The sequence below is a fragment of the Xenopus tropicalis genome, chromosome 1, assembly GCF_000004195.4.
Source record: "Xenopus tropicalis strain Nigerian chromosome 1, UCB_Xtro_10.0, whole genome shotgun sequence".
In the NCBI taxonomy this organism is placed as follows: Eukaryota; Metazoa; Chordata; class Amphibia; order Anura; family Pipidae; genus Xenopus; species Xenopus tropicalis.
The window spans coordinates 33,869,821-33,894,084 of NC_030677.2; the positions used below are offsets into that span (position 1 = coordinate 33,869,821).

The following is a 24,264-nucleotide window of genomic DNA, read 5'->3' on the forward strand; positions in this document are numbered from 1 at the left end:
TGCCTCTTACCCCAGTCATTAAAAAAGGCCATATAGCTTGACTGAACCAGTTACTCCCTGCCATTGCGACCAAGTCGGATTTGGATAAAAAATGGGCCCCCTGTATGTTGGAATTCTTGGTCCCTTATAGGCAGAATCATCATTCACTTGCTTTCCAGTTGCTCAGTTGTTGTTACACTACAACTCTCAGCATTACCCAACAGCTCTCCAGTGCAAGGTAAAGCCTCCCTTCATTTTTAAATCATTTTGCGATGGCAGTAGCAGTAACTAACTGATCATACTTTGGCCCAAAGTTCAAGAAGTTATGCAGATGAAGAGGTTATCCTTTCCATGTGAAGCAGCAATCAATACAAATAAATGAATCTGCAGGATTTATGTGTGCCGAAAAAGGTTTATATGGTATGGTATATATATATGTATATGGTACCTTTGTTTAGAACATTGCAGAATAAATAGCCTAATAATAAAACATAACAATGCCTAATTGCCAGATAAAGCCGGGCTGCCTATGCACTGTGCATGCTGATTAGCTCATATTGACGCAGCCTCTTTGGATGAAGTGCATAAAATAATAAGGATAGTGCTACACATGTAAGATTCCCACCACCACCACACCTCTGTCCATCCCTGCCCTGGCTGCTGGGGAAGAGCAGTGGAAGCCCTGCTAGGGGGCTGGGAAAGTAGTAGAAGCAGCACGTTTTCAAGTCACTGCATGACTACCAAGTCATCTGTTCCCCTCCTCCTGCATGCACAGCACGTCTGCACCATTCCCACGCCTGGAGAGAGGGGTTACCTTCACTGAGAGAGAGAGGAGAGCAAGCCAGGCAGTGTGAAGGAGATTCTACATGCAGGAGAGAAAGGCAAAAGCACTCACACAATGCAGGGTTTTACCTGTATGATGCTGGGGTAATGGAGGGGGGGGCTGTAGACGGGGGACTAAAGCTTATCCTTATGATAAACCCATTGGGTGCCTGAGACACTGCTATGACAGCCTCAAGACTTAAGGACTGTGAACTGGATACCGAAAGAAACAAAGATCCCTTGTCAAATGCTTTGATCCATAAAATAAAGAAGAATTCTATTCAGTGCTAGTCCTGCCCAACGCACTGCAGAGCTATCAGTGACAAGCAACTGGGTACCAGGCATCTTGGTTTCCAGGCTGCCTAGGGCTGACCTCCTGAACTGCAAAACTATAGGAGGGGATCTGTTTCTAATATACATTATTGATTTGGCTTGTCTGCAGCTACTGTGCTGTTTATTAACTAGATAGCAGAGAGAAAGGAATCTTTTGTCCACTCACAGCTACTAGAGATAGGCAAAGCCCTCCATAAGTTCTGCCTCAGCACATACATAAAGGCACTTGTTTCCCCCGGCTCCTGAGCTCCACTTGCTTCTCATGCACATTTGTCCTAATGAATTGCAGATCTGGGGAATCTCTAGGCGTTTAACCACTCTGGGGCCAGCGCTGTCAGCCTGTGCAATAATATAGTCATACACCAAAGCCTGTTAGGAATTAAACACCAGCATTTTATTATGGGAAGAATAACTGTTAATGTGCTGTAACCTTTAATGGCCTTTAAATACGCATACCCTTATGTATCCTAATGTAACTGAATAACACTGTCCTAATGGCCTGTATTACGCCTGTACCCATATTACTGAAAACTGAGAATAGATGTGTTTGCATGCACATTTGTGATATTGTGATATATATCACAGCGATAGAGAATATGTGTGTGGGAGGGCACTGCTCCTGTGGCCCCTGTAAGTTACAAGGGCCACTAATTCCCCACTTGTACAGGTGCCAGAGGGGCAGTTGGGTTTGTGGTGACTGAGTTGTTTGTGTTTGCATTTCATTTCAAAGAGTCATTTGTATACTCACAGTGTGAGTGTGGGTTTGTGAAATTGGTGTGCTAATCTATATGTGTGGGTGCAACTGAAGAGTGATCACCTTGCAGATATATGTGTGTGTTATGTGGCCACATTATAAGGATGTGTGTATGTGTTCCCATAAGGCATGTGTGTGTGTTATCTGGTGCTAGTTATAGGGGCTGCATGCATTACTGAGTGTGTCCCCAGTACAAAATGTATGTGAATATTTAAATTGCACTTATGTCTGCTTATATTGTGGAATCTGTGATTTGTACATGTGCTTGGCTGTTTTCCCCTATCTCAGGTATACACATATTAGTGTGTCCCTATTTCGGGGGCCATTGTATATGGAGGATAAATAAGTGTGTGTGATTTGTGCAATGTGACTGTGAGACTGCCTGTCTGTGGGTATATAAATGCATATTTTGTGCCTTTATGTTTTAGAGATATTCACATATGCATGGGTATACTGTGTACTTCACATATCAGGGATGTGACAGGAGGGGAAATTTAGTTTCTATCTCCTGGCAAAGTGTCTGTCTTTCCTTGTGCTGCGATAACGGCAATAAATTGCACAGTAATCAGAAACATGCGTCTGCACCCTGGGGACCCCCCCCCCTTGGCTAGAGGAGGTGCATAGGACAGAGTGACGGCTGAAGCACCCTCCAACACAACCCATCATCTTTAGCATTTTATAGACACTTCCAGTGGCGTTCGGGGGATTGTATATCAGTTGATCAGTCAGAGGGAAATTGCCTGGATATAATTAAATACATAATAAGCGGAGAGAGCTCTATGGCTCCCACGCAAAGCTCACGGCAGCTGCACCCCACCTTGCCCCTTAGCACCCCACATTGCCCCTTCAGCTCCCATCTTGCCCCTCCAGCTCCCCACCTTGCCCCTGCTGCACCCCCTTTCCCCTCCTGCACCCCCTTTCCCCTGCTGCACCCTACCTTACCCCTGCTGCTCCCCATTTCCCCTGCTGCACCCCACCTTGCCCCTTCAACTCCGACCTTGCACCCTCAGCTCCCACCTTTCCCCTGCTGCACCCCACCTTTCCCCTGCTGCACCCCACCCTGCCCCTTCAGCTCCCACCTTTCCCCTGCTGCACCCCACCCTGCCCCCTCAGCTCCCACCTTCCCCTGCTGCACCCCACCTTTCCCCTGCTGCACCCCACCTTGCCCCTGCTGCACCCCACCTTGCCCCTGCTGCACCCCACCTTGCCCCTGCTGCACCCACCTTGCCCCTTCAGCTCCCACCTTGCCCCTTCAGCTCCCACCTTGCCCCTGCTGCACCCCACCTTGCCCTTTCAGCTCCCACCTTGCCCCTGCTGCACCCCACCTTGCCCCTGCAGCTCAGCACCTTGCCCCTGCTGCACCCCACCTTGCCCCTGCTGCACCCCACCTTGCCCCTGCTGCACCCCACCTTGCCCCTGCTAGTAGCCAGTAAGCGCTGCAGGAAAGCTGAGTGGGTGAGCTAACCCCGCACGGAAGGTGCCATATCATGAGTGGGAGTACTAAGGAGGGGGAATCTCCTGTTGGCAGAACATGATGCCCGCACTGCAGGGCACGCCTGGCACATCGCCGCAGTAACGCCACTAGAGCTGCAGGGATCGACAGCAGCGCGATTCTCATCACTTCATGTCGCTCCAAAAATCTAATGGAGGTTTTGTATTAATCCCACTTAACCTGCCGTAAAAAGTGACGACCCCCCTCTCTCGCTCTTTCAGCCGCCTCCTCCTCCTCCTCCTCTGCTCAGTACTGCGGTGGTAGGTAGCGCGCATGCGCCGGGCTGGGAGCTGATGCTGCAGATATAAAGGCGAGCAGTGTCTGTGTGCGACAGGGGGGGGAGTTCATCAGTCAGTCAGGGAGTCGGGCAGCAGCAGCCGCTACTGTGGGACGAGGGACTCAATGATTTCTTATGGGCAGATCAATATATGAAAGGACTGAAGAAATGTGCTGGGGGTGTCTGTGAAGCTAAAGCCGCCTTAGGGCTCCGTGCAGCGGTCCTTTCTTCCATCAGAGTGGCTAATGGCCATACGTACATTACACTGCTGCCACTTTACTGCTGCCTGTGTGTATTGGGTGCCTGTGTGTGTGTGTGTGTGTATTGGGTGCCTGTGTGTGTGTGTATTGGGTGCATGTGTGTGTGTGTATTGGGTGCATGTGTGTGTGTGTATTGGGTGCATGTGTGTGTGTGTGTGTGAATATGGCTTCTCCTTTCAGTATTGGAGAAGGGGGAATAGTCTGTCTCCTGTAACTAAACTTCTGTCTGAGTCGTACTGTCAGACCAAATAAATCGCACACACTCACTGTCTCACTGTCAGACTACAATGAAAACGTGCATTGAGCACCGCGCTAGACGTATATGCTACTCAGTCGCATACTGACAGATCTACAAGTCTGCGCTAACACAATGGCATACACACTGCACACTATAACACACTACCTATAACCCATCCATTTACACACAAACCCACACACACACAAATGAGGCAGACACTGTCTCACACTAACTCCGTTGAAATGAAGCGCAGACAGACAGACATGTAGTAACAAGACAGGGCCAAACTAGTCTCACACTCAGTTGTTTCTCCCAATGGGAACCCCCAGTATTGCTGAATAAAATGATGGGCTCAGGAGCAAATCTGAACTTCAGATACTACTGGGCTTGGTACCTATTTGTATCAGGTTCTGTCGCATCTAAGGAATGGCGTTCCTGGGGGGGGGATATGAAGTGCAATGTGGCAGTGTCCCCTGCAAACCATTGCACTGCTTCTATTAATTATCTGTACAACTCCAAGTACCCCAAAGTCCCCTTCCAAATAGCAACTGGCCCAGCTACCCCGGGGTAACAGAGACAAACTGCAACCTGCTGTCATCCAGGTCCAGTACCCCGCAACATGGTGCAGCGAGTCGGAGAGGCTAGCAGGGACCCCGACAGCAGCGGAAAGTTAATGACTCAGTTAGAAATGAGTAACGCGTGCTCATCCTGATCAGGTGTACAATGAGTTAATAATGTCTGTATTGTATCTATGCATTTGGGATGTCCAACATACATTCCTATAGCTTTAGGTCAACTCCATCTTCCATCATACTAAGAAGAAGCAGAAATGTGTAGTTTAGACGCAGCTAGGGGACTGCAGGTTGGAATGCCTGTACCGGAAGCAGCGGAGCAGTTGAGCCAGGCTACCCTGCTTCCATCATACTACCACAGGCTGGCAGTAGCATGGGCTGGAAGTGGCATACGCTGGCAGTGGCATGGATTGGCAGTGGCATGGGCTGGCAGTATCATGGACTTGCAGTGGCATGGGCTGGCAGTAGGATAGGCTGGCAGTAGCATGGACTGGCAGTGGCATGGGCTGGCAGTGGCATGGGCTGGCAGTGGCATGGGCTGGCAGTGGCATGGGCTGGCAGTGGCATGGGCTGGCAGTAGCATGGACTGGCAGTGGCATGGGCTGGCAGTGGCATGGGCTGGCAGTAGCATGGACTGGCAGTGGCATGGGCTGGCAGTGGCATGGGCTGGCAGTAGTAGCAGTCACATCAGTGTGCGGCTCGGATTTGTGAAGTGAAACGTCTGCTCCTCTTTTTCCTGCCAGTGGATCCCGAGGCTGCCTGAAGCGGCTGCTGCTCCTGCTACAACCAAAGACTTCAGACAAACTTGCTGCTCACAAACGGCCAGACCCCCCCCCCCCCATCCCCACACAGCCCCCCCGCTGGGCACCTACACTAACCGCTAACATGTGCCTGTGAGCCCCGCTGAGAGCCGGGCACCATCCGGGCGCATCCCCGCTAGGGAAATATCCCCGCATTCACATCGGGATTCTCCCCTTGTCTGATCGCTTCAGCCCGGAAGGTTTGGTGCAAGTAACCACCGCCCTCGGTGGAGACCAACCCCCCCCCCCCATTAGCCCCCCAACCCCCCAACCCCCCCCCCACCATTCGCCCCCCAGCACCGAGGCTGTGTGTAACCTCTGAACTGCAGGATCAAGTGGAGCTCCGGTTACCTGCATTGGGACAAGAGCAGCGGGGAGGGGGAGGAGAGAGAGAGAAGGGGGAAGAGCGAAGGCAGAGACTCTGCAATATCATTTGTGAATCGCACTCAGGGCTGCAGATACATATTCCTACTGCTGCTGCTGCTGTAACACATGCAGTACGATTGCAGGTAGCACCGACTGCGGCTGCACCGCTCGCAACTTGGGGGAGCTCGGAGCTGTCCCTCAGCACTGGGGGAACGGAGCCCGTCTGGCACCATCCGGAGGAACTTTGTGCAGCCCGGGGGACTGATTAACATTGAGCCACTCAGGATCTACTGGCGTTTGGCTCCGATGGGTCTCTCATTACCGGATCTTATTCTGGAATAACACGAAAGCCTGCTGCTGGCTGGAGGAAGTCGGCACAAGAACTGTCGCCTGTCAGATCTGGGTGACAGCGATTATTGCCTCTTTCTTTGTATCAGAGGAATTAGCTCTTGCCTGTCGGACGTGGGAGACAGTTACTGTTTGTCGGAAGAGGGAGACAGCTGTGCCTGCTTTCTGTCCCGGGAACTGTACCAAGAGAGTCGTGCCAAGTCGCAGGGATGAGCGGCTAAACTTGCTGCAACCGCTAAGAAGCAAGCACCACAAAGCGTGAGTTGCCCCGGTGCGTCCGATTCAGTACAGGGGGCAAATCATGAGGACTGAGGGGGTACCGAGTTGCTGGAGCTCCTGGCTGCTCCTGCTGCAGATTTCCCTGGCTCTGGCCGCCACCAAACAGCTGCTGAAGTACCGGATTGCGGAGGAAGGTCCGGCCGATGTGCGGATCGGCAATGTGGCTAAGGAGATCGGGATCGTGAAAGGCTCCGGGGACGTGACCTTCAGCCTGGAGTCCGGTTCCGACTACTTTAAGATTGACAACGTGACCGGGGAGCTGAGCACCACAGAGCGCCGAATAGACCGGGAGAAGCTGCCGCAGTGCCAGATGATCTTCGATGAGAACGAGTGCTTCATAGACTTTGAGGTGTCGGTGATCGGGCCGGCGCAGAGCTGGGTGGAGCTGTTTGAGGGTAGGGTGGTCATTCTGGACATCAACGATAACACCCCGACTTTTCCATCCCCGGTGCTCACCCTCACTGTAGAGGAGAACCGGCCGGTGGGGACTCTGTATCTGCTGCCCACGGCCACCGACCGAGACTTCGGCAGGAATGGGATAGAGCGCTACGAGCTGATCCAGGACGCGGGGGAAAGTTTGTATGTGTCCGGCCGAAGGGGGGCGGCAGAGAGCTCCCTGTACCCGGGCAAGAGGAGGATGGAGTCGGACAGTAGGAGCAGCGTTTTCGAGCTGCAAGTGGCCGACACCTCGGATGGGGAGAAGCAGCCGCAGCTCATAGTGAAGGGGCCGCTGGACCGGGAACAGAGGGATTCCTATGAGCTCACCCTGCGGGTAAGAGACGGGGGAGAACCTCCCCGATCCTCCCAGTCCATTCTCAGGGTCCTCATCACCGATGTCAATGACAACAACCCTCGGTTCGAGAAAAGCGTGTACGAGGCGGACCTGGCAGAGAACAGCGCCCCCGGCACCCCTATCCTGCAACTGAGAGCCACCGACTACGACGTAGGAGTAAACGGGCAGATCGAGTATGTGTTTGGGGCAGCAACCGAGTCGGTGAGAAGACTCCTCAGGCTGGACGAGAACTCCGGTTGGCTCAGTGTCCTGCACCGGATAGACAGGGAGGAGGTCAATCAGCTGAGATTCACTGTCATGGCCAGGGATAGGGGGCAGCCCCCTAAAACTGACAAGGCCACAGTGGTCCTTAACATTAAGGATGAGAACGACAATGTGCCCCTGATAGACATCAGGAAGATCGGCAGGATCCCAGTGAAGGATGGCATGGCCAATGTGGCGGAGGATGTGCTGGTAGATACCCCCATAGCCTTGGTGCAGGTGTCAGACAGGGACCAGGGAGAGAATGGAGTCGTTACCTGCACTGTGGTCGGGGACGTCCCGTTCCAGCTGAAACCTGCAAATGACGGAGAGGGGGAGCAGAACAAGAAGAAGTATTTCCTGCACACCTCGGCGCCCCTCGACTACGAGAACGTTAAGGAATACAATGTCATCATAGTGGCCGTGGATTCCGGCAGCCCCAGCCTATCCAGCAATAACTCCCTTATCGTCAAAGTGGGGGACACCAATGACAACCCCCCGGTGTTCAGCCAGGCCGTGGTGGAAGTGGCCTTCCCTGAAAATAATGTACTGGGAGAGCGAGTGGCCACAGTTCTGGCCACAGACGCCGACAGCGGCAAAAACGCAGAGATCGCTTATTCCCTGGAGCCTTCCATGGAAGGGATCTTCTCCATTCATCCAGACACTGGGGATATAACCGTCAATATCATCCTGGACAGGGAGCAGACGGACAGGTACGAGTTCAAAGTGATCGCCAAAGACAAGGGAATCCCCGTCCTGCAGGGGACAACCTCGGTGGTGGTCCAGGTGGCAGATAGGAATGACAACGAGCCCAGGTTCATGCAGGACGTGTTCACCTTCTATGTGAAAGAGAACTTGCAACCCAACAGCCCAGTCGGGATGGTGACCGTGATGGACGCAGACAAAGGTCGCAATGCAGAGATGAGTTTATTTATCGAGGAAGACAGCGATATATTCTCCATAGAGAACGATACAGGAACTATCTATTCCACTGTCTCATTTGATAGGGAGCACCAGACCAGCTACACATTTAAGGTGAAAGCAGTAGATGGTGGAGACCCTCCAAGATCGGCCACAGCCACCGTGTCCCTTTTTGTGATGGATGAAAACGACAATGCCCCTACCATTAGTTTCCCAATTAATAGTTCCTATGCTGTGCTGTCCCCTTCCAGCAATGTGAGGACTGTTGTTGCCTCTGTAGTGGCAACCGACAGTGACAATGGTGTCAATGCTGATCTGAACTACAGCATCGTAGGGGGGAATCCCTATAAGCTCTTTGAAATTGACTCCACCAGTGGAGTGGTGTCTTTGGTTGGCAAGCTCACCTCAAAGCACTATGGTCTGCACCGACTAGTGGTGCAGGTGAATGACAGTGGGCAGCCCCCCCAGTCTACAATAGCTTTGGTACATGTGTTTGTCAATGAAACCATCTCCAATGCCACAGTGGTTGATTACCAAATTGCCAGAAGTTTGCACACCCCATTAACCCAGGATATTGCTGGAGACCCCAGCTATGACATGAGCAAGCAGAGACTAAGCATAGTGATTGGAGTGGTGGCTGGGATCATGACTGTCATCCTCATCATACTAGTAGTGGTCATGGCCAGGTACTGTAGAGCCAAAAGCAAGAATGGGTACGAAGCTGGGAAAAAGGACCATGAGGATTTCTTCACCCCCCAACAGCATGATAAGAACAAAAAACCCAAAAAGGACAAGAAAAATAAGAAATCCAAGCAGCCCCTGTACAGCAGTATAGTGACAGTGGAGGCTTCCAAGCCCAATGGACAAAGATATGACAGTGTCAATGAGAAGCTGTCAGACAGCCCCAGTATGGGAAGGTACAGAACTGTTAATGGAGGTCCGGGTAGCCCCGATCTGGCCCGGCATTACAAATCCAGCTCCCCACTGCCTACTGTACAGCTCCACCCTCAGTCACCTACTGCTGGCAAAAAACACCAGGCTGTGCAAGACTTACCCCCAGCCAATACTTTTGTAGGAGCTGGAGACAACATCTCAATTGGATCAGACCACTGTTCTGAGTATAGCTGTCAAACCAATAACAAGTACAGCAAACAGGTAAGCCATGCCACTAAAATGTACATGATATATCAAATGTATACCTTCAGTCTTACCCCACCCCTTTCCTTTATTTGCCCCATATTGTCTGTGTTTTCCTGTAAGCCATTTAGTTAGCCCATTCTGGCCCAGCAGCTCTGGCTAGATGTCAGTATTTTTGTATCACAGACTGCTTTTGATTGGCTGAGGAAACCAGGTGTTGTAGCTCAGCCAGGACCACAGGGATGCAGGGAATCCCCAGTGTGTGGCAGTTTATTTGCTGGTCAGCAGCACCTCCCAACATCCTTCTGGGGCATTCTGGGACTTGTAGTTCCTAGCTGCTGAAGCTGGAAAGTTTTAAGGTCAGAGTCTCGTAAGTGTCATTTATTATATATTAGAGTAAAATTCACTGACAGTTTAATTATTCTTACTGGGCAAGGATACCCAGACACTGTAAATATATATATTTGTGCAGTATCCCATTTACAACATTGCTTCCATGTGATACTAGCTTATGTGAAGCTAATCATGTAATATATACCTGTAAGCAACCCCCATGGCATATTGTATATCTCTCTCGGCTCTCCTAGCGAATGAATCATTTCCTCTGTGGACCTATAAATGCACCAATTGGTGAGCCGCCTTCTTTCATTCTAAACTCCTTTATTGCATTATCTGTGAAAGGAAGCGGCAGCCAATAGGATAGAACAGGGTGTTGATTTGCAAACCTTTGCAATACCTCTGCAGGCTGATGCCATTAATGGAAAGCTTCTGCTATCTCTGCAGTCTTCCTTAATCACATGGTGTCATCATAGCTGTTTTTCTCCCGGAAAGCTGCTGTTTCATTGGTCCGGTGTTGTAAAAAAGCAGTAGGTAGTTGTCGTATGAAAATATCCGTTAATTAAATTCAAGGGAATAGGTTATCCTGCAATTCTGTGAAAGCTCTGAAAAGTCAGCCTTTAACTCTTTTAGTGCTGGGGGCCGGAGGAAGGGGTAGGTTGTAGATTGTAAGCTCTTTTGGGCAGGGCCCTCTTCACCTCTTGTATCGGTTACTGATTGCTTTATATGTTACTCTGTATGTCCAATGTATGTAACCCACTTATTGTACAGCGCTGCGGAATATGTTGGCCCTTTATAAATAAATGTTAATGTAATGTAATGTAGGTGCCTGCCTAGGGCACAAATATTTTGAGATGGGGGGGGGGGTGCAGATACAAAAAATGTTTATTGGGGTTTATTGTATTTTTTTTTTAAATTAAAAAACAGCTCATTGTCTCTCCCTTCCTGTTAAAGATTAATTATTTGCATATATGAATATACAGGTATAGGACCCATTATCCAGAATGCCCGGGACAAGGGTATTCAAGATAAGGGGTCTTTCCGTAATTTGGATCTCCATACCTTAAGTCTATTAAAAAATCAATAAAACATTAATTAAACTCAATAAGATTATTTTGCATCCGGTAAGGATTAATTATATGTTAGTTTGGATCAAATACAAAGCACTGTTTTATTATTACAGAGAAAAAGGAAATCAATTTTTAAAATCTGAATTATTTGCTTATAATGGAGTCAATGGGAGACAGGCTTTCCGTAATTTGGAGTTTTCTGGATATCAGGTTTCCGGATAAGGGAGCCCATACCTGTATAATCAAATGCCAACACATACTGCAACAATACGTGGGTGTATACATTAAACATATAGATTACATTCAAAATAATCAATAACCAATACAAGAGGTAAAGAGGGCCCTGCCCAAAAGAGCTTACAGTCTAAAAGTTGATCTGTGTCGGGTCTGTACTTTGCCAGACAGTAAGCGTTAGTATGGTAGAGGGAGCCCAGAGGGTACACAGATGGCACCCTCTGCCATGGGTGCCACAGCTCCTTGGGATGGAGGAGCCTGCACAGGCCTCTGTATAAACAAAGGGTTATTATTTGATTGTCTAAAATCATATTGTACATGTGTTTAGCATGACAGCCCTAAAGTTTTATAGCATCAGGACTCTGGGTGGATCCAAAGCTATCAGCAGTGCCAAGGCTTCTTTATTTTGTAGGACTGCATAATAAATTACAATTAATTATACACGCAATCTTTTCTGGGATGGTGTGTGTTATTAATTGTAATTATAGCAATGAAGAACTATGCAGCCTGAGCCCAAGCCTTAAGACAGGATTTATCAACACTGTTTCCCCAGATTTGCAGAACTACAACACCCATAATGCTTTGAATGCTTTACTTTATATCAGAAGATGGTGAGCCTTGTAGTCCCAATAGCATCTAGAAGCCAAAGGTTAATATACAGGAGCTTAAAAGCTAAAGTAAAATGTAAGGAGTGGAAGAGAAGGGCAGATCATGTGCCACTTTTGCCCCAAGTGGCAGAAATTCGCTGAATACGTTGTTTTTTCCCAATGCCAGAGCATTGATGTGTTCTGCAGAGAGACTGGCGATAAGCAAAGTGCTGTGTTGTTCTGCCATCCCATGGGGCTTTCTTGGCATTCCTGATATGACAGTTCTGCATATCTCACTGTGAATTGTAAATACGCATTTATAGTAATTAAGTGCTAATTTCCTTCCGTTTAATAAACTTTATTAAACACAGCACGTAAGTGAATATCAGGGTAGCCAGTTTAGCTTACATTGTACATTCCTCACCCCATAAAGACTTCTATATATTGTACTTGGAACAACTGCAGGGAAAGCAGAACCTTGTAATGTGTGTGTTCAGCCAATAGCATCTGGGCTAATGGGCTTCTGGCTTCCATGTTCAAATGCAATAGGTTTAAATAATCCGTTCTTGTCTCAGAAAACAATGTGGCTTTTAACAATGTGCATTTTAGGAACCCAGCCTTGTTGTAATTAGTCACCTCTGCCTTGTAAAGGGCCTGCTAAACAGAAGCTTAGCTCTCTGGGGCTGCGCTGCTAGTCCTGGGGAAGTTATACAGACAGCATGCAGTAGCACCGTTGGCATTCAGGGTGCTTTAGTAGCATTCAGTGCCTGAAGGGGGAAACCTGAGGCTTAATGATTAATGAGTGTAATGCCACCACAACCAACCTCAGGTACCTACCTCAGGTTAATTTTGTTTCATTTGCGGATAACCCAGGTATTCACTGGCTGCTTGACAAGCATTGATAGATGCAGAAGGGATTATTGTACATGTATTATTTTTTTTTTCATTTCAAATTGTAAATAAAAGAGTACTGCTAACTATAACCACAGTACATTATGAGTAGTCCTATTTATAGTGATTTGTATAAAGACATGTAAATGGGAACTACCATGTTGCTTACCTCATTAGAGTTTAATTGGGTACCAATTCACATAACTTCATTTATAATAAATCTTTTCATGCACCTATAACCTGGGGACTGCAATTAGCTGGAGTGCTAGTGATTGCAATAGTGACATAAGTGATGTTTGCTATGTATCTATGAGATTTACAGAGGATACCAGATAAGGTATACATAACTGACCCTCCCAGTATTCTTTGATTCATATAATGCTTTTAACGTGATACTTATAAGTTATATTATACCCAGTAAAAGAGTGGCAACATTTGGCTTATTTAGTTGCATATAGGGAGTGTAATATAATGATGCATACAGGTTACATTATTACTGTGATACATACAATATGTTACTTTATAGCCAGCGAGAGAGTTACTGTGTTTGGTCTGTAGTACAATTCCATTGCATTTAGAGTGGCTGTGTCTGGTCTACAGGGAAAATTACTTTTTATTCAGCAAAATTAAAAGAAAGTGATACGTGATACATACATTTAGTTGTACCAAGTAAGAGTTTGGCCTACAGTTTATTACCATTTGGTTAATGTAATATAAGATATTGTTATAAATATGTCATAAATTGTCTGCTTGATCTGCAGTGTAATTCTCTCATATAGTAATGTAACTAATCTCCTGTAAATATATCCTTCTATTCCTTTAGTGTCAAGCCACTGCTACACAGTGTTCCGTGGTAGTTGTGATATGCAGTGATGTGAAGCTGTTCATTTTTATTATAGTTTCTTTGGGATGTGAGGCAGTCCTGCAGTTGCCTATTGTTATGTGTGTGTGTCCGTATATATTCATATCAAAGGATAAAGGTAGCTTTACCTTTAGAGACAAGGGAGCATATATTAGGGATCACTAAACAAAGCATACTTGCTGCTGAATATATATAATATATAATATATATATATATATATATATATATATATATATATACAGTATATATATATATATATATATATATATATATATATATATATATATATGTGTGTGTGTGTTATTCTGCATTTTTGGTTTACATGCACTACAGTAAGTTGCTTGGGAGCATATCACAAATGTCATAAGCATAAGTAACAGGAAGAACTTGTAGTAATAATGAGACACTAAATTCTGCATTTCTGCCTGAAGGCAAAGTGTGTGTGAAATGTGGGTAATGAAGTGCACCATATCCTTTTTTTCAACATTTGTAGATGGAAGGGTGAGGGCTTCAAGCAAGGGTATCTGCCGCACCCCCTGGCCTCCCACCAAGAGGTAGAATGGAAATAAAGAAACCCTAGAAAGCCCATTAAATGCATTTTATTTCTGGGAGTTGGCTGAATCTGTGGAACAATTTATAATGAATGCAGTGGCTTGACTGTCCAACCTGTAGCCTCCAGCTGCTGTTTAACTAGTCACGAGTCATGGGTTGTTAGTGGGGGGAAGTGGATACTGTAGTTCAACAACAGCTAAAGGGTTGTAGGTTTAAAAGTTAAAAACATGAATATAGATAATATAGAAAAATATTGGCATTAATTATAATATGAAATAATATTATAGATAATATTGCCTAGGGCAGGTCTATATAGACTGGCCCTGGTTCATATTTCCATGGACCTTCTCCCAAGCACACTGGGTAAAGGCATTGGCAGGCTAGTCAGTCTCAGATCAGCTGACATTCAACAGGGTAACTGGATGGTCTGTCCATTGCAGAGCCCCCAAAATGTGAAGATTGTTGGGCATTTAAAGGTCAAATACAACCAGACCCCCCGGCCCTACCAGTTGTATGACTGCAGATTGCAGACTATTGTGGAAGCAACTCTGACATTGGGGCAAATTTACTAAAGGTGGAATGGAAATTAATATTTTTCCCCTCCAGTCTTACTATCTTTGTAGTCATTTTTTTTTCTCTGGAAACATGGAAACATACGTGCATTATTTTCATCAATCAATAGCAAAGTGTTGAAGAGAATGAACCAGAGGTTACTTTTTCATAGATAAAATTCTTTGGATTTTCTAAATTTTTCAGGTTATATAACATTTTCAACATTCTTGCCTGGAGTTAGCTTTATTATTTATCCTGGTGTTCAAAGCTGCATGTGGATTATCTGTAACAGGTACAGGTATCTGTAAATTCAGTACCAATGCCTCTGCAAAATGGATCTGTTGTCTGGCAGTGTCACCTTGGGGTGCTAGGGCCCCACCAGAAAATCTTAGACCCCAGGGCCTACTCTTTCCTTTTTTAAATCTCATGGATTCTTCACTTTATATACTATCATCTAAGGATTGACTGTGGTATAACTATATAAGGCCTCTTAGTTTGGCAAACCAAAGGGTTAGTGGCGTAACTTCAATGCTCCGGCCCTCTCCTTAACAAAAAAATCTTTGGAGGGGCCCAATGCACACAATAAACCCTACTCTGGTCCCTGCTCCCCTCGTGCCCACTCACGTCTTCCACTTCTTGCCCTCTTGTGCCACGGTGGGTAGGAGAACGCCTGGGAAAGGGTAATTTCTAGTAACTATAGAAAGTTCCCTCAGAAGGGCCTGCTTTTTATATAGTTATGCCAGTGCTAAAGGTCAATACTTTGGCCTACCAGAAATTTTCCTGGTATCCTGGTAGGCCAGTCTGACAATGAGTCAGTGACTTAATTACCTCTTCGAAACCAATCTCTGCCTCTAAAATATAGGGAGTGGATATATATCCACCGCAAGTATGTTTCTATCTATAATAAACAAATGATCTGTCAATCTGAACAGACTGAAATAACCACATGAATTTAAAAACTATAAAAGGTCTATACAGAGGCAATGGATTCCAAGCATCTATAGCAGTTCATGAATAGGTCTTTATTCTGTCTACAAACAGAGGGTGAATCAACATTTTGATCTGAGACAAAAAAAGGCCAAATATGATGTAAAACCGAATACCAAATCTCTACTAGACAATACTTCTGTGGTGCTTGCCTGTCTCTCCTCTGCTTCTTTCTCAATCTCAATCTCTCTCTCTCTCTCCATATATATATAAATATTTGTATATATGACATTGAAAATTGAGGTCACTCTTCAAAAACACCGTTCTGAGCCTGGGTTCCGGGTTGCCAATACAAATAGCAAAAATAACTCAGCACTCACAGGACTTAATGAAAAAATGTAACAGTCCCTTTATTGGTGCAAAATCAATGTTTTGGTCACATACATACAAATGTTGATTTTGCACCAATAAAAGAACTGTTTAATTTTTTCACTATTTATATGTGTATATATATATATATATATATAGAAATATTAACAGTCCGGAGGCATTTACTCAAACATACAACAGATAAATCTGTAAATGTCTCTGTCAGACTATTTTGTTGATAGCAGATGACTTTTCATTGCAAAGATCAGGCTGCTTTTCTGTTTCTTCATTCAATGCACTGTACTACAGTACTCGGCTGCCAAGCACAGGATTATATAGAGAATTAATTATTGATCATCCAATGTGTTTCCTCTTTGAAGTAATTTGAAAACAGTCAGTTTAACAAACATTGTTTTAAGAACCTTTGCAGAAAACAGCGCTCTTTAGTCTGGAGGTCTTGGAGCAGATAGGAATCAGAACAAAATCATTTTTTCAGAGCTGCATATTTGGCACTTGATGTGCAAATGTCTAGGGTGACTTTGCTTTGCTCTAAACCCAGTGTAGGCTTAATCTGCCACAGAGCATCAGGCTTTGTTCATTTACATATGACAGCAGCATGGAGAGCTAGTGCTGGATTACCAGCCCCAAGGCCCCACAGCACAAAACAGTGATCTGTTATTAAAATAACAACACCCGGTGCACTGTGCCATGTGCAATGATGGGTGCATGTACATAGCCAGTCTGAGGATAACCATGCAAGCCCAGAAGGCCACAAGCTACAATTAGAGGGCCAGATTTTCTCTATTTAGGTCATTTAGCAGCATATAAACTAAAAAGCTATGGAGACTCATGATTTTCGCAGTGTCTGATTGATGGAATGCGTAGCTTACTGTAGATGCTAACAGCCATACAGCCTTATGGAATTAATTATATATGTTGGCATCAAAGGTGCCAGTTTCACATGCTTGCTTTCTGAGCACCTTTTGTATGTGGAGGAAGGTTAGATACCTGAAGGTTGGGATCAGGGGCCAGTGATATTTATTGTATTGGATTGCCATAGCAGTTATTTATATAACATGGCAAAGAGACATTAAATGTACCTTGGAGGATCCTGTAAAGATCAGTAGCACGGGATTATGAACATTATCAGTCTCTCCAAATGGGATTAAAGGTCTGAAGATTATGTTCTTTTTTGCCATAACAAAATAAGGAAAGCATTCCAAATTGTAAATTCCTATAATACTATGCAGAATTAAGGGAAAATCTAAATATAATAGGCTAAATTGCTTGTGAGTATTGCCTTTAAAGGGGTAGATTTCCTTGACGAAACATATTGCTTTTAAGTAGCATTTACCTGCTATTTATTTAATTTTTTTGCTTTTTACTCTATCTGAAGTTCTCATTTTAGCATTGAATTTGCTTCATAACAGCCACTCTCTTGTTTGCCAGTTTAGGAAGCCTAGTCATTGGCTAAATGAAACTGAATTGACTCATTATGGAAAACTATTACACAGCAACTGTTACAATTGATACATTTGTTGCTGACATGTCTTGGCTTTAGAAATGCAAGCAATTAGTGTATTGAAATTGTACAGCCAGGCCTATGGAAGAAAACACAACAGAAAAAGCTTAAAAAAAAAAAGCAAAATAAAAAATAATTCCGTTATAATTTTATTATCTCAGTTTTATTTATGCTTTTATTTGTTGAATAATATTTTTATTGCTCATAGGCTTTTGTGTATAAAATGCAATGTTAGCTCTCAATTCCTGTGCGTGTGTATGGGTTGCATGAATATTATCTGCAAGGTCTGCTTCGTTGTCATATCCGCTGGATGTCAGGCAGGGCGAAGTCAAGCTAAGAATATGTGGAATACATTTTGGAGTTGATGAGGCATTTGGCGTTTTCACCTCCAACTGGATACATAGGTGATGCCGCAGATAATTTAGTGGCGACTGACTGGCATCAATACTGACATTTCTGTAAGTAGGCTTTGCATCCCTTTCATGTAATCTCCATTATCCTGCAATTCCCCGAGATGACCTTGTAAGATGTACAGTAGCTTTCTCTGGAGAGAAGCAAAGCAGAAACAGACTCTCCCAACGATTTGACTTTAACTGTCTTGACTTGGCTGTGGATCGCTCTGCAAATGGGATAAAAAGACAAACTTATCAAATATACATGCCTGTTGCAGCCAGTAGAATATGAGGGGGCCCAGATTGGCCTTTTGGGGGTCACAGTTGAAATGCGCGCGGCTTTGGTGGTGGCGGTGGCTTGGGTTGTATGACATATTAAAGCTTGTATGCTATAAAAAGTAATATACTTATTTCAAAAGGGTATTTCACCTTTAAGTTAACTATTAGTATGTTATAGAATGTTCTATTCCTAGACACTTTGCAATTGGTCTTCATTACTTATTTTTTATACTTTATAAATTATTTGCTTTTCTCTTCTACATCTTTCCAGCTTTCATATTAGGGTCACTGACCCCCGGCAGCCAAAAAAACCCCCCAAAAACTATTGCTCTGTGAGGTGCCCATTTTATTACTGTTAATTTTTATTCTTTATCTTTCTATTCAGTCCATCTCTTGTTCATATTCCAGTCTCTCATTCACACCACTGCTTGGTTGCTAAGGTAGACAAGGCCCTAGCAACCATAGTTCTGCTGAAATTCCAAACTGGAAATCTGCAGAGAAAAAAGTTAAATAACTGAAAAGCCACAAAAAATCAAAAAGTGGAAACCAATTGCAAATTGTCTCAGAATATCAATGTCTACATTGTACTTAAAATTAAGTTAAAGGTAAACAACCCCTTTAAAAGAGCATATTGGAAATCACCATGATCTGTATAAAAGTGCTGTGACTGTCTGTCCTTATATGGTCATATAAAAGATGACTTATAATATCCATATATTTCACAATATTGTCATATCAAATAAAGTCATATTTCTCCCTCTATTATCCAAACTGTTCCTGTTATGATTCCAATGCCTTTTTCCCTGCACTATAATACTGCTTTCTGTTGCTTGCTAGGAGCCACTTTATCAGTGGTTTTATGAAATGAAATGAAATTTTTATTTAGTTGTATACAATAAATTCTTTGTTCTTTGAGCAATGTGTTGCTTAGATGTGCCCTAACATATATCCATTCATTTCATATCAATGCTATTTGCAGTGCAAGAGGTTCAATGCAATAATGTTATCTGAATGCAGCTTGATAATGGATCTTCTTGACATATAAACCCTCTGCCTGTGATGGGTAGGCTGAAATTAGTAGCTTGACTGGAAGTAGGCTTTCAATTATCCGGCATAATATGGTCCTCGTTCTTTCAGTATATCCTTTTATTGTTTTGCGGCAGTTGAACTGGCTGTATTTCATACATCATGAGCTTACTATATTCTAGCAAGTTTTTTTGTTCAGGTGCATACCCATATAATAGCCTTTATTTCTGAATATTGCCTACTTAGAAATACGCTATAGAAACAGATTTCTGCAGACAGCGTTGGCGGGAATAGAAGAATAGCACACAGTACTGAAACAACCAGTGTTACATCGGCCAAGGTTTTTGGTTATATTAATAATCCAAGTCATAAATGGTTGTACAGTGTGTCCAGACCCATTCAATAGAGAATCCAAATGGAATAAAACAAATAAACATTACTCATTTGAAAGTACAGGTGTGGGACCCATGATCCAGAATACTTGGAATCTGGGGTTTTCCAGATAAGTGGTCTTTCTGTCATTTGGATCTCCATACCCAAACTCTACTAAAAAAATATCATTTAAACATTAATTAAATCCAATAGGATTGTTTTGCCTCCAAAATGGATTAATAATATCTTAAATACCGGTTAAAATGGACTCTGTGGGAAACAGACATCCGGTAAGTCAGAGCTTTCTGGATAATGGGTTTCTGGATAATAGATCCCATACTTGTATATATAAATACATTAAATTAAACTGTACTAGTAAACATTCATCCTCAGGTCAGACCAACATGGACCCCAACATAACCTCCCATTAGGAATTTTGAAGTTGAAGCTCCAGATTAATTAAAAGGGTCCTTTTAAGATGTGTGAGGGTTCCTTAAGAAAACAATAGGTGAAATTGTCCTTTACACAGGAAAGAAATTGATTTGCGTCTTCTCTCAAAATAATTCCAGTGTGTATTTGATTAGGTCTAGATTCCTAATTATGGATACAAATAACCTGTGGATTCTCTTGGTATCTCCTCATTATCAGAACATACAGAATTATGTTTGTCACTAGTGGTCTCAAGGATGAGTGCATCCCTGTTGGCCCGGTGCTTGTTTATGCCGATTTTCAGTGTATAGACTATTTTTGAATAAACTGGTATACACTGTATGTAAGATAATGTGAGACATTTTCTTAGTTCACTCCTAGAATGAGACGTTCATGTTATCTAAATGCAGTCAAATTAGATCAGCTTCATAAGTTCAGGTATGGGATCTGTTTTCCAGAAAGCTCCGATTTATGGGATGGCCATCTTCCTTGGACTTCATTTTCATAATAAAATTTCAATATTTCCTTTTTCTGTGTAATACCAAAACAACAGCTTGTACTTGGTCCCAGCTAAGATAGAATTAATCCTTGCTAAAGGCTAAACAATCCTACTGGGTTTATTTCATGTTGAAATGTTTATTTTTTTTTTAGTAATCTTAAAGTACAAATTACAGAGAAAAACCCTTTTTCGGAAAACCCCAGGTCCCAATCTATCTATCATCTAACGATTTTAATCAACTCTCTCTCTCATTATCTATCAATCATGTAAAATAGTACTTTTGGATAAACATTTTAGGATAAATATCTCTAACATATGGTAGTACCCACTACAAATAAATATTATATTGTTTTCTAAATGCATAATTTATGGTATAATGTCAACTAACATCCAATGTCACTTAACAACTATACACTGGGGCCCCCCACAAAAAATCTTTGGAGGGGCCTAGTGCTCACAGAATCTCCTACCTGGCACTGAATCGATTGTGCCCCCCGCTCCCCACCTGCTTTTGCCAGTATAGGTAGGAGCGGTAAGGAGAGGGAATTTCTGTGACTATAGAGGAAGCAGACCCCCACAATCAGGCCCCTCCCCACAATTGAGGAGCCTGCTTCCTCTATAATTACCCAACTGATTCAACATTAAAAAGGCATGTAATGATATACCATGACCATAGGCTTTATGTACTAACCAAGAGACCACCATATAGCAATGTATGTACCTCAGTATTTCATATCTTTCTGATCTTGATGGTGATGGCTGATCTGGACTTTCTTTGCGTTCCCATTAATGTCACAATTGGGAAGTTGTGCATAGACTCAGTGAGATATATACCAATAGCGATCTGGTTTTTTTTTTTTTTAAAGAAAACATGTTTAGCCCTTATCTTTGGTTAGGGCACCCTTGGATAATGATGTGACTTAGCACTGCAAAATACATTACAAAAGGGCTGACCAGTTAGTCTATGAGGCTGGAAGCAATACGGCAGTACAATGGTTGGCTGCCAGCCGGAGTCATCATGAACAAAAACCATCACAATAGTAAAACTTTATAAATTAGTCTTTATTATCCAACATAAAAGGGACTTGCTATTTGTAGAGATCTGTGTTTTGCATGGTTCTTATTAATATTCCTTCAGTACATATGTGGTGTGATACTGGTTTGATCTTGTGGCAGCTTATTTTAACCAGCCTGTGTGGTTGTGTCATGTTTCATTTGCATTTCATATGTAATGGCTTTGGTTCTAATTAGAAACACTACTAGAAATGTTAGCAGATGCTTATATCTACAGATATGAGAAATGTGATTCGAAGAGATTATTTTAGTAGAAATTCAGAATATCCATATCTAGCTAACGCCTATATGGCCTCATAGAATAGTCAATTGATTTCCTTCATGCTTATTCAGACATATTATTGGGATAACAGGTAACGGAGTGAAGTTTCAAATGAATGGCCACATGAATCCTTGAATCTTAATTCCTCCTGTAGGGTGGGGCTTATGACTGGGGTTGAACAAATGAGCAATGATTTGATTGACAACTTAATTTCATATCTGGCCGTTTCTGCAAAGATTTGGTTTTCGGTGTCAAATCAGCGCTAAATGATCACCTTGGGTTTATATTGAAATAAAATGGGCTCAACATTAAACTGAACTACTGAAATAACTATGGCGACCTAAACGTCTATAGAATTTAGTATTTATTCCTGTACTAAATACTGAACACTGAGTCATTGTCTAAATCTGCAAATGAATATATATTTTTTTCCTTTTGGCTTTTTTTAATATTCTGGTGCCTTTTTTTTTACTTTTGACGTTTTCTTTTTCAGTCCCATTTTTTATTTTGATTTCTGCATGTGAGCCTTATCGTCTGGATCAAGTACAAAAGTTGGTATGTAATTACAGTCCAATAGATAATGTTATGTCCAGCAAGCGTCAGTAGGCCAATAAACCCTCTGCTACCTTTCTACCTGGCTCCTTCTTTTCTCACCTGCTTTTTTACCCTGCATGGCCACCATAGTCTGCTGATACTGTCGGTAATTGTAAGTCCACCCCTGGCTGCCTGATTTACTTACTGAAAATCTTGTAACCATAGAAATCTGTATGTGCCAATATTTTGATTCCCCCTTCCCCCCAATTTTTTTTACTGATCAATATCCTCTTTTTAAATCTATTCTTTTTCTCTTTTAAATAAACAATGATACACTTTTCTCTACATTTCAGAATCTCTGAAAATCTTTTTCTCTATTGAACTCGAAGTCTAAAACTTCTTCTCATGTCTATAGATTCTATCATATTTTGTACATGTCCTTTTGGGACAATGCACTCCCGTCTGCAGGAAAAAAAAACTCAGTAATGTTATTATAGCTACGAGGTATCCCTTTCTGGAGAGAGAGAGAGAAAAGGGAATGAATTTATATTACGTCCTTCCACACCACTATAAAACTATAATAACCATGAATCTTGCGCTTTAATCGAGCACAAATGTGACACATGGCACTATTACCAATGTCCCACTGTGGGACTCCATGACAGCAGTTCTGAGTAACAAACACCCTTTCTTTCAACAAATACAAAGGCATTACTGTTACAGTCCCATTTTCATGGATAAAGGAATTCTGGATTTCTATAATGCAAGTAGTTGTTGATCTTAAGAATCCCGGACTAGCATTTAATAGATGCCTTTATGTGCAAAACCCATGTTTAGAGTAGGCAGAACTGTCTAGAGTGAGTCAGTAACTTTTTAGATCCATAGTGCATTGTGCCAAAATAAATGGTTTGTAGACAAATCATCAACTCCCCCCCCCCCCCCCAGGGTTCCTTGGTAGCTTTTAATAGGCTCATATACACACTGATGTCATTATATGCTAACCACTTCCAATGAACAGGAACTCTATGATGTTACTGGTGTCAGCAAGCATTGCACGTACAAAAGGAATTCCCCACATATATATACTGTATGTAAGGCAGATATTCATATGATGGCTTGTTTGCTCAGCCAGACCTCTGACCCGGATGTTAATTCACTTACAAATGGCTATAAGTGGTTAAAATCCTACTTACTGCTACTGGATTTGACTGATTAAATTTACAGTCCCATATTTTAAAAACGGACCATTTAAAGCCAACCTTTACCCCTATATAAAATGATACTTTTTTTGTAATCAGAGGTTTTATTCTACAGAATACAACGATACAAACAGGCCTGCACTGGGATTCAAAATAGGCCCTGGCATTTCATTTACGCAGAGGAGCAAACAGCCCCCCCACCAGCCCAATAAATAGTGACTGTCTATGGCAAATTACAGCAGCCCCTCTGGCATTTGCCAGAATCCACAAATTGCCAGCCCATGCCTGGTCACAGACCACTACTCCTCCTTATAGAATGCCGAGAAAAATAACGAGAAAAGATATTACTATCTATAAAAATGGCCCCTTTATTGGAGCTCCCTATAGATCCTATTAGGTCCATGTTTCAAATGAGAAGTGGGTGTGTCCTAATGGTCCTTTCAGAAACACAGTAGGAGGGGGATAGCCAATCACAGCCCTGCAGTCACACAAGCAAAGACCGGCTTCAGTTCCCTATCAGGTCAGCCTAGCTGCCGATTGGTTCCTATCCTACAGTGCAGTGTACTGAGAGCACATCCAGATAATTCAGCCAGCAGGAAGTGGAACAGATGGGCGGGACTAGTAGGGTTTTGGGGGCATTTCTTTATAAATCAGTCTAAAACTTTTTAAGCACAATCCTTCTGTA

General features: G+C 43.5%; 1 protein-coding gene across 4 annotated transcripts in view; it reads left to right on the forward strand.

The window, feature by feature from the left end:
* Positions 1–5,855: 5,855 nt before the first annotated feature.
* Positions 5,856–24,264, forward strand: part of pcdh7 (protocadherin 7) — a 511,205-nt gene continuing 492,796 nt past the window's right edge. For 2 of the 4 annotated variants that reach the window (XM_018093920.2, XM_031901728.1), the window contains exon 1: positions 5,856–9,629. In XM_018093920.2, the coding sequence (XP_017949409.1) occupies positions 6,543–9,629 (3,087 nt within the window). In that variant the 5' untranslated portion in view covers positions 5,856–6,542. 4 annotated transcript variants of the gene reach the window in all.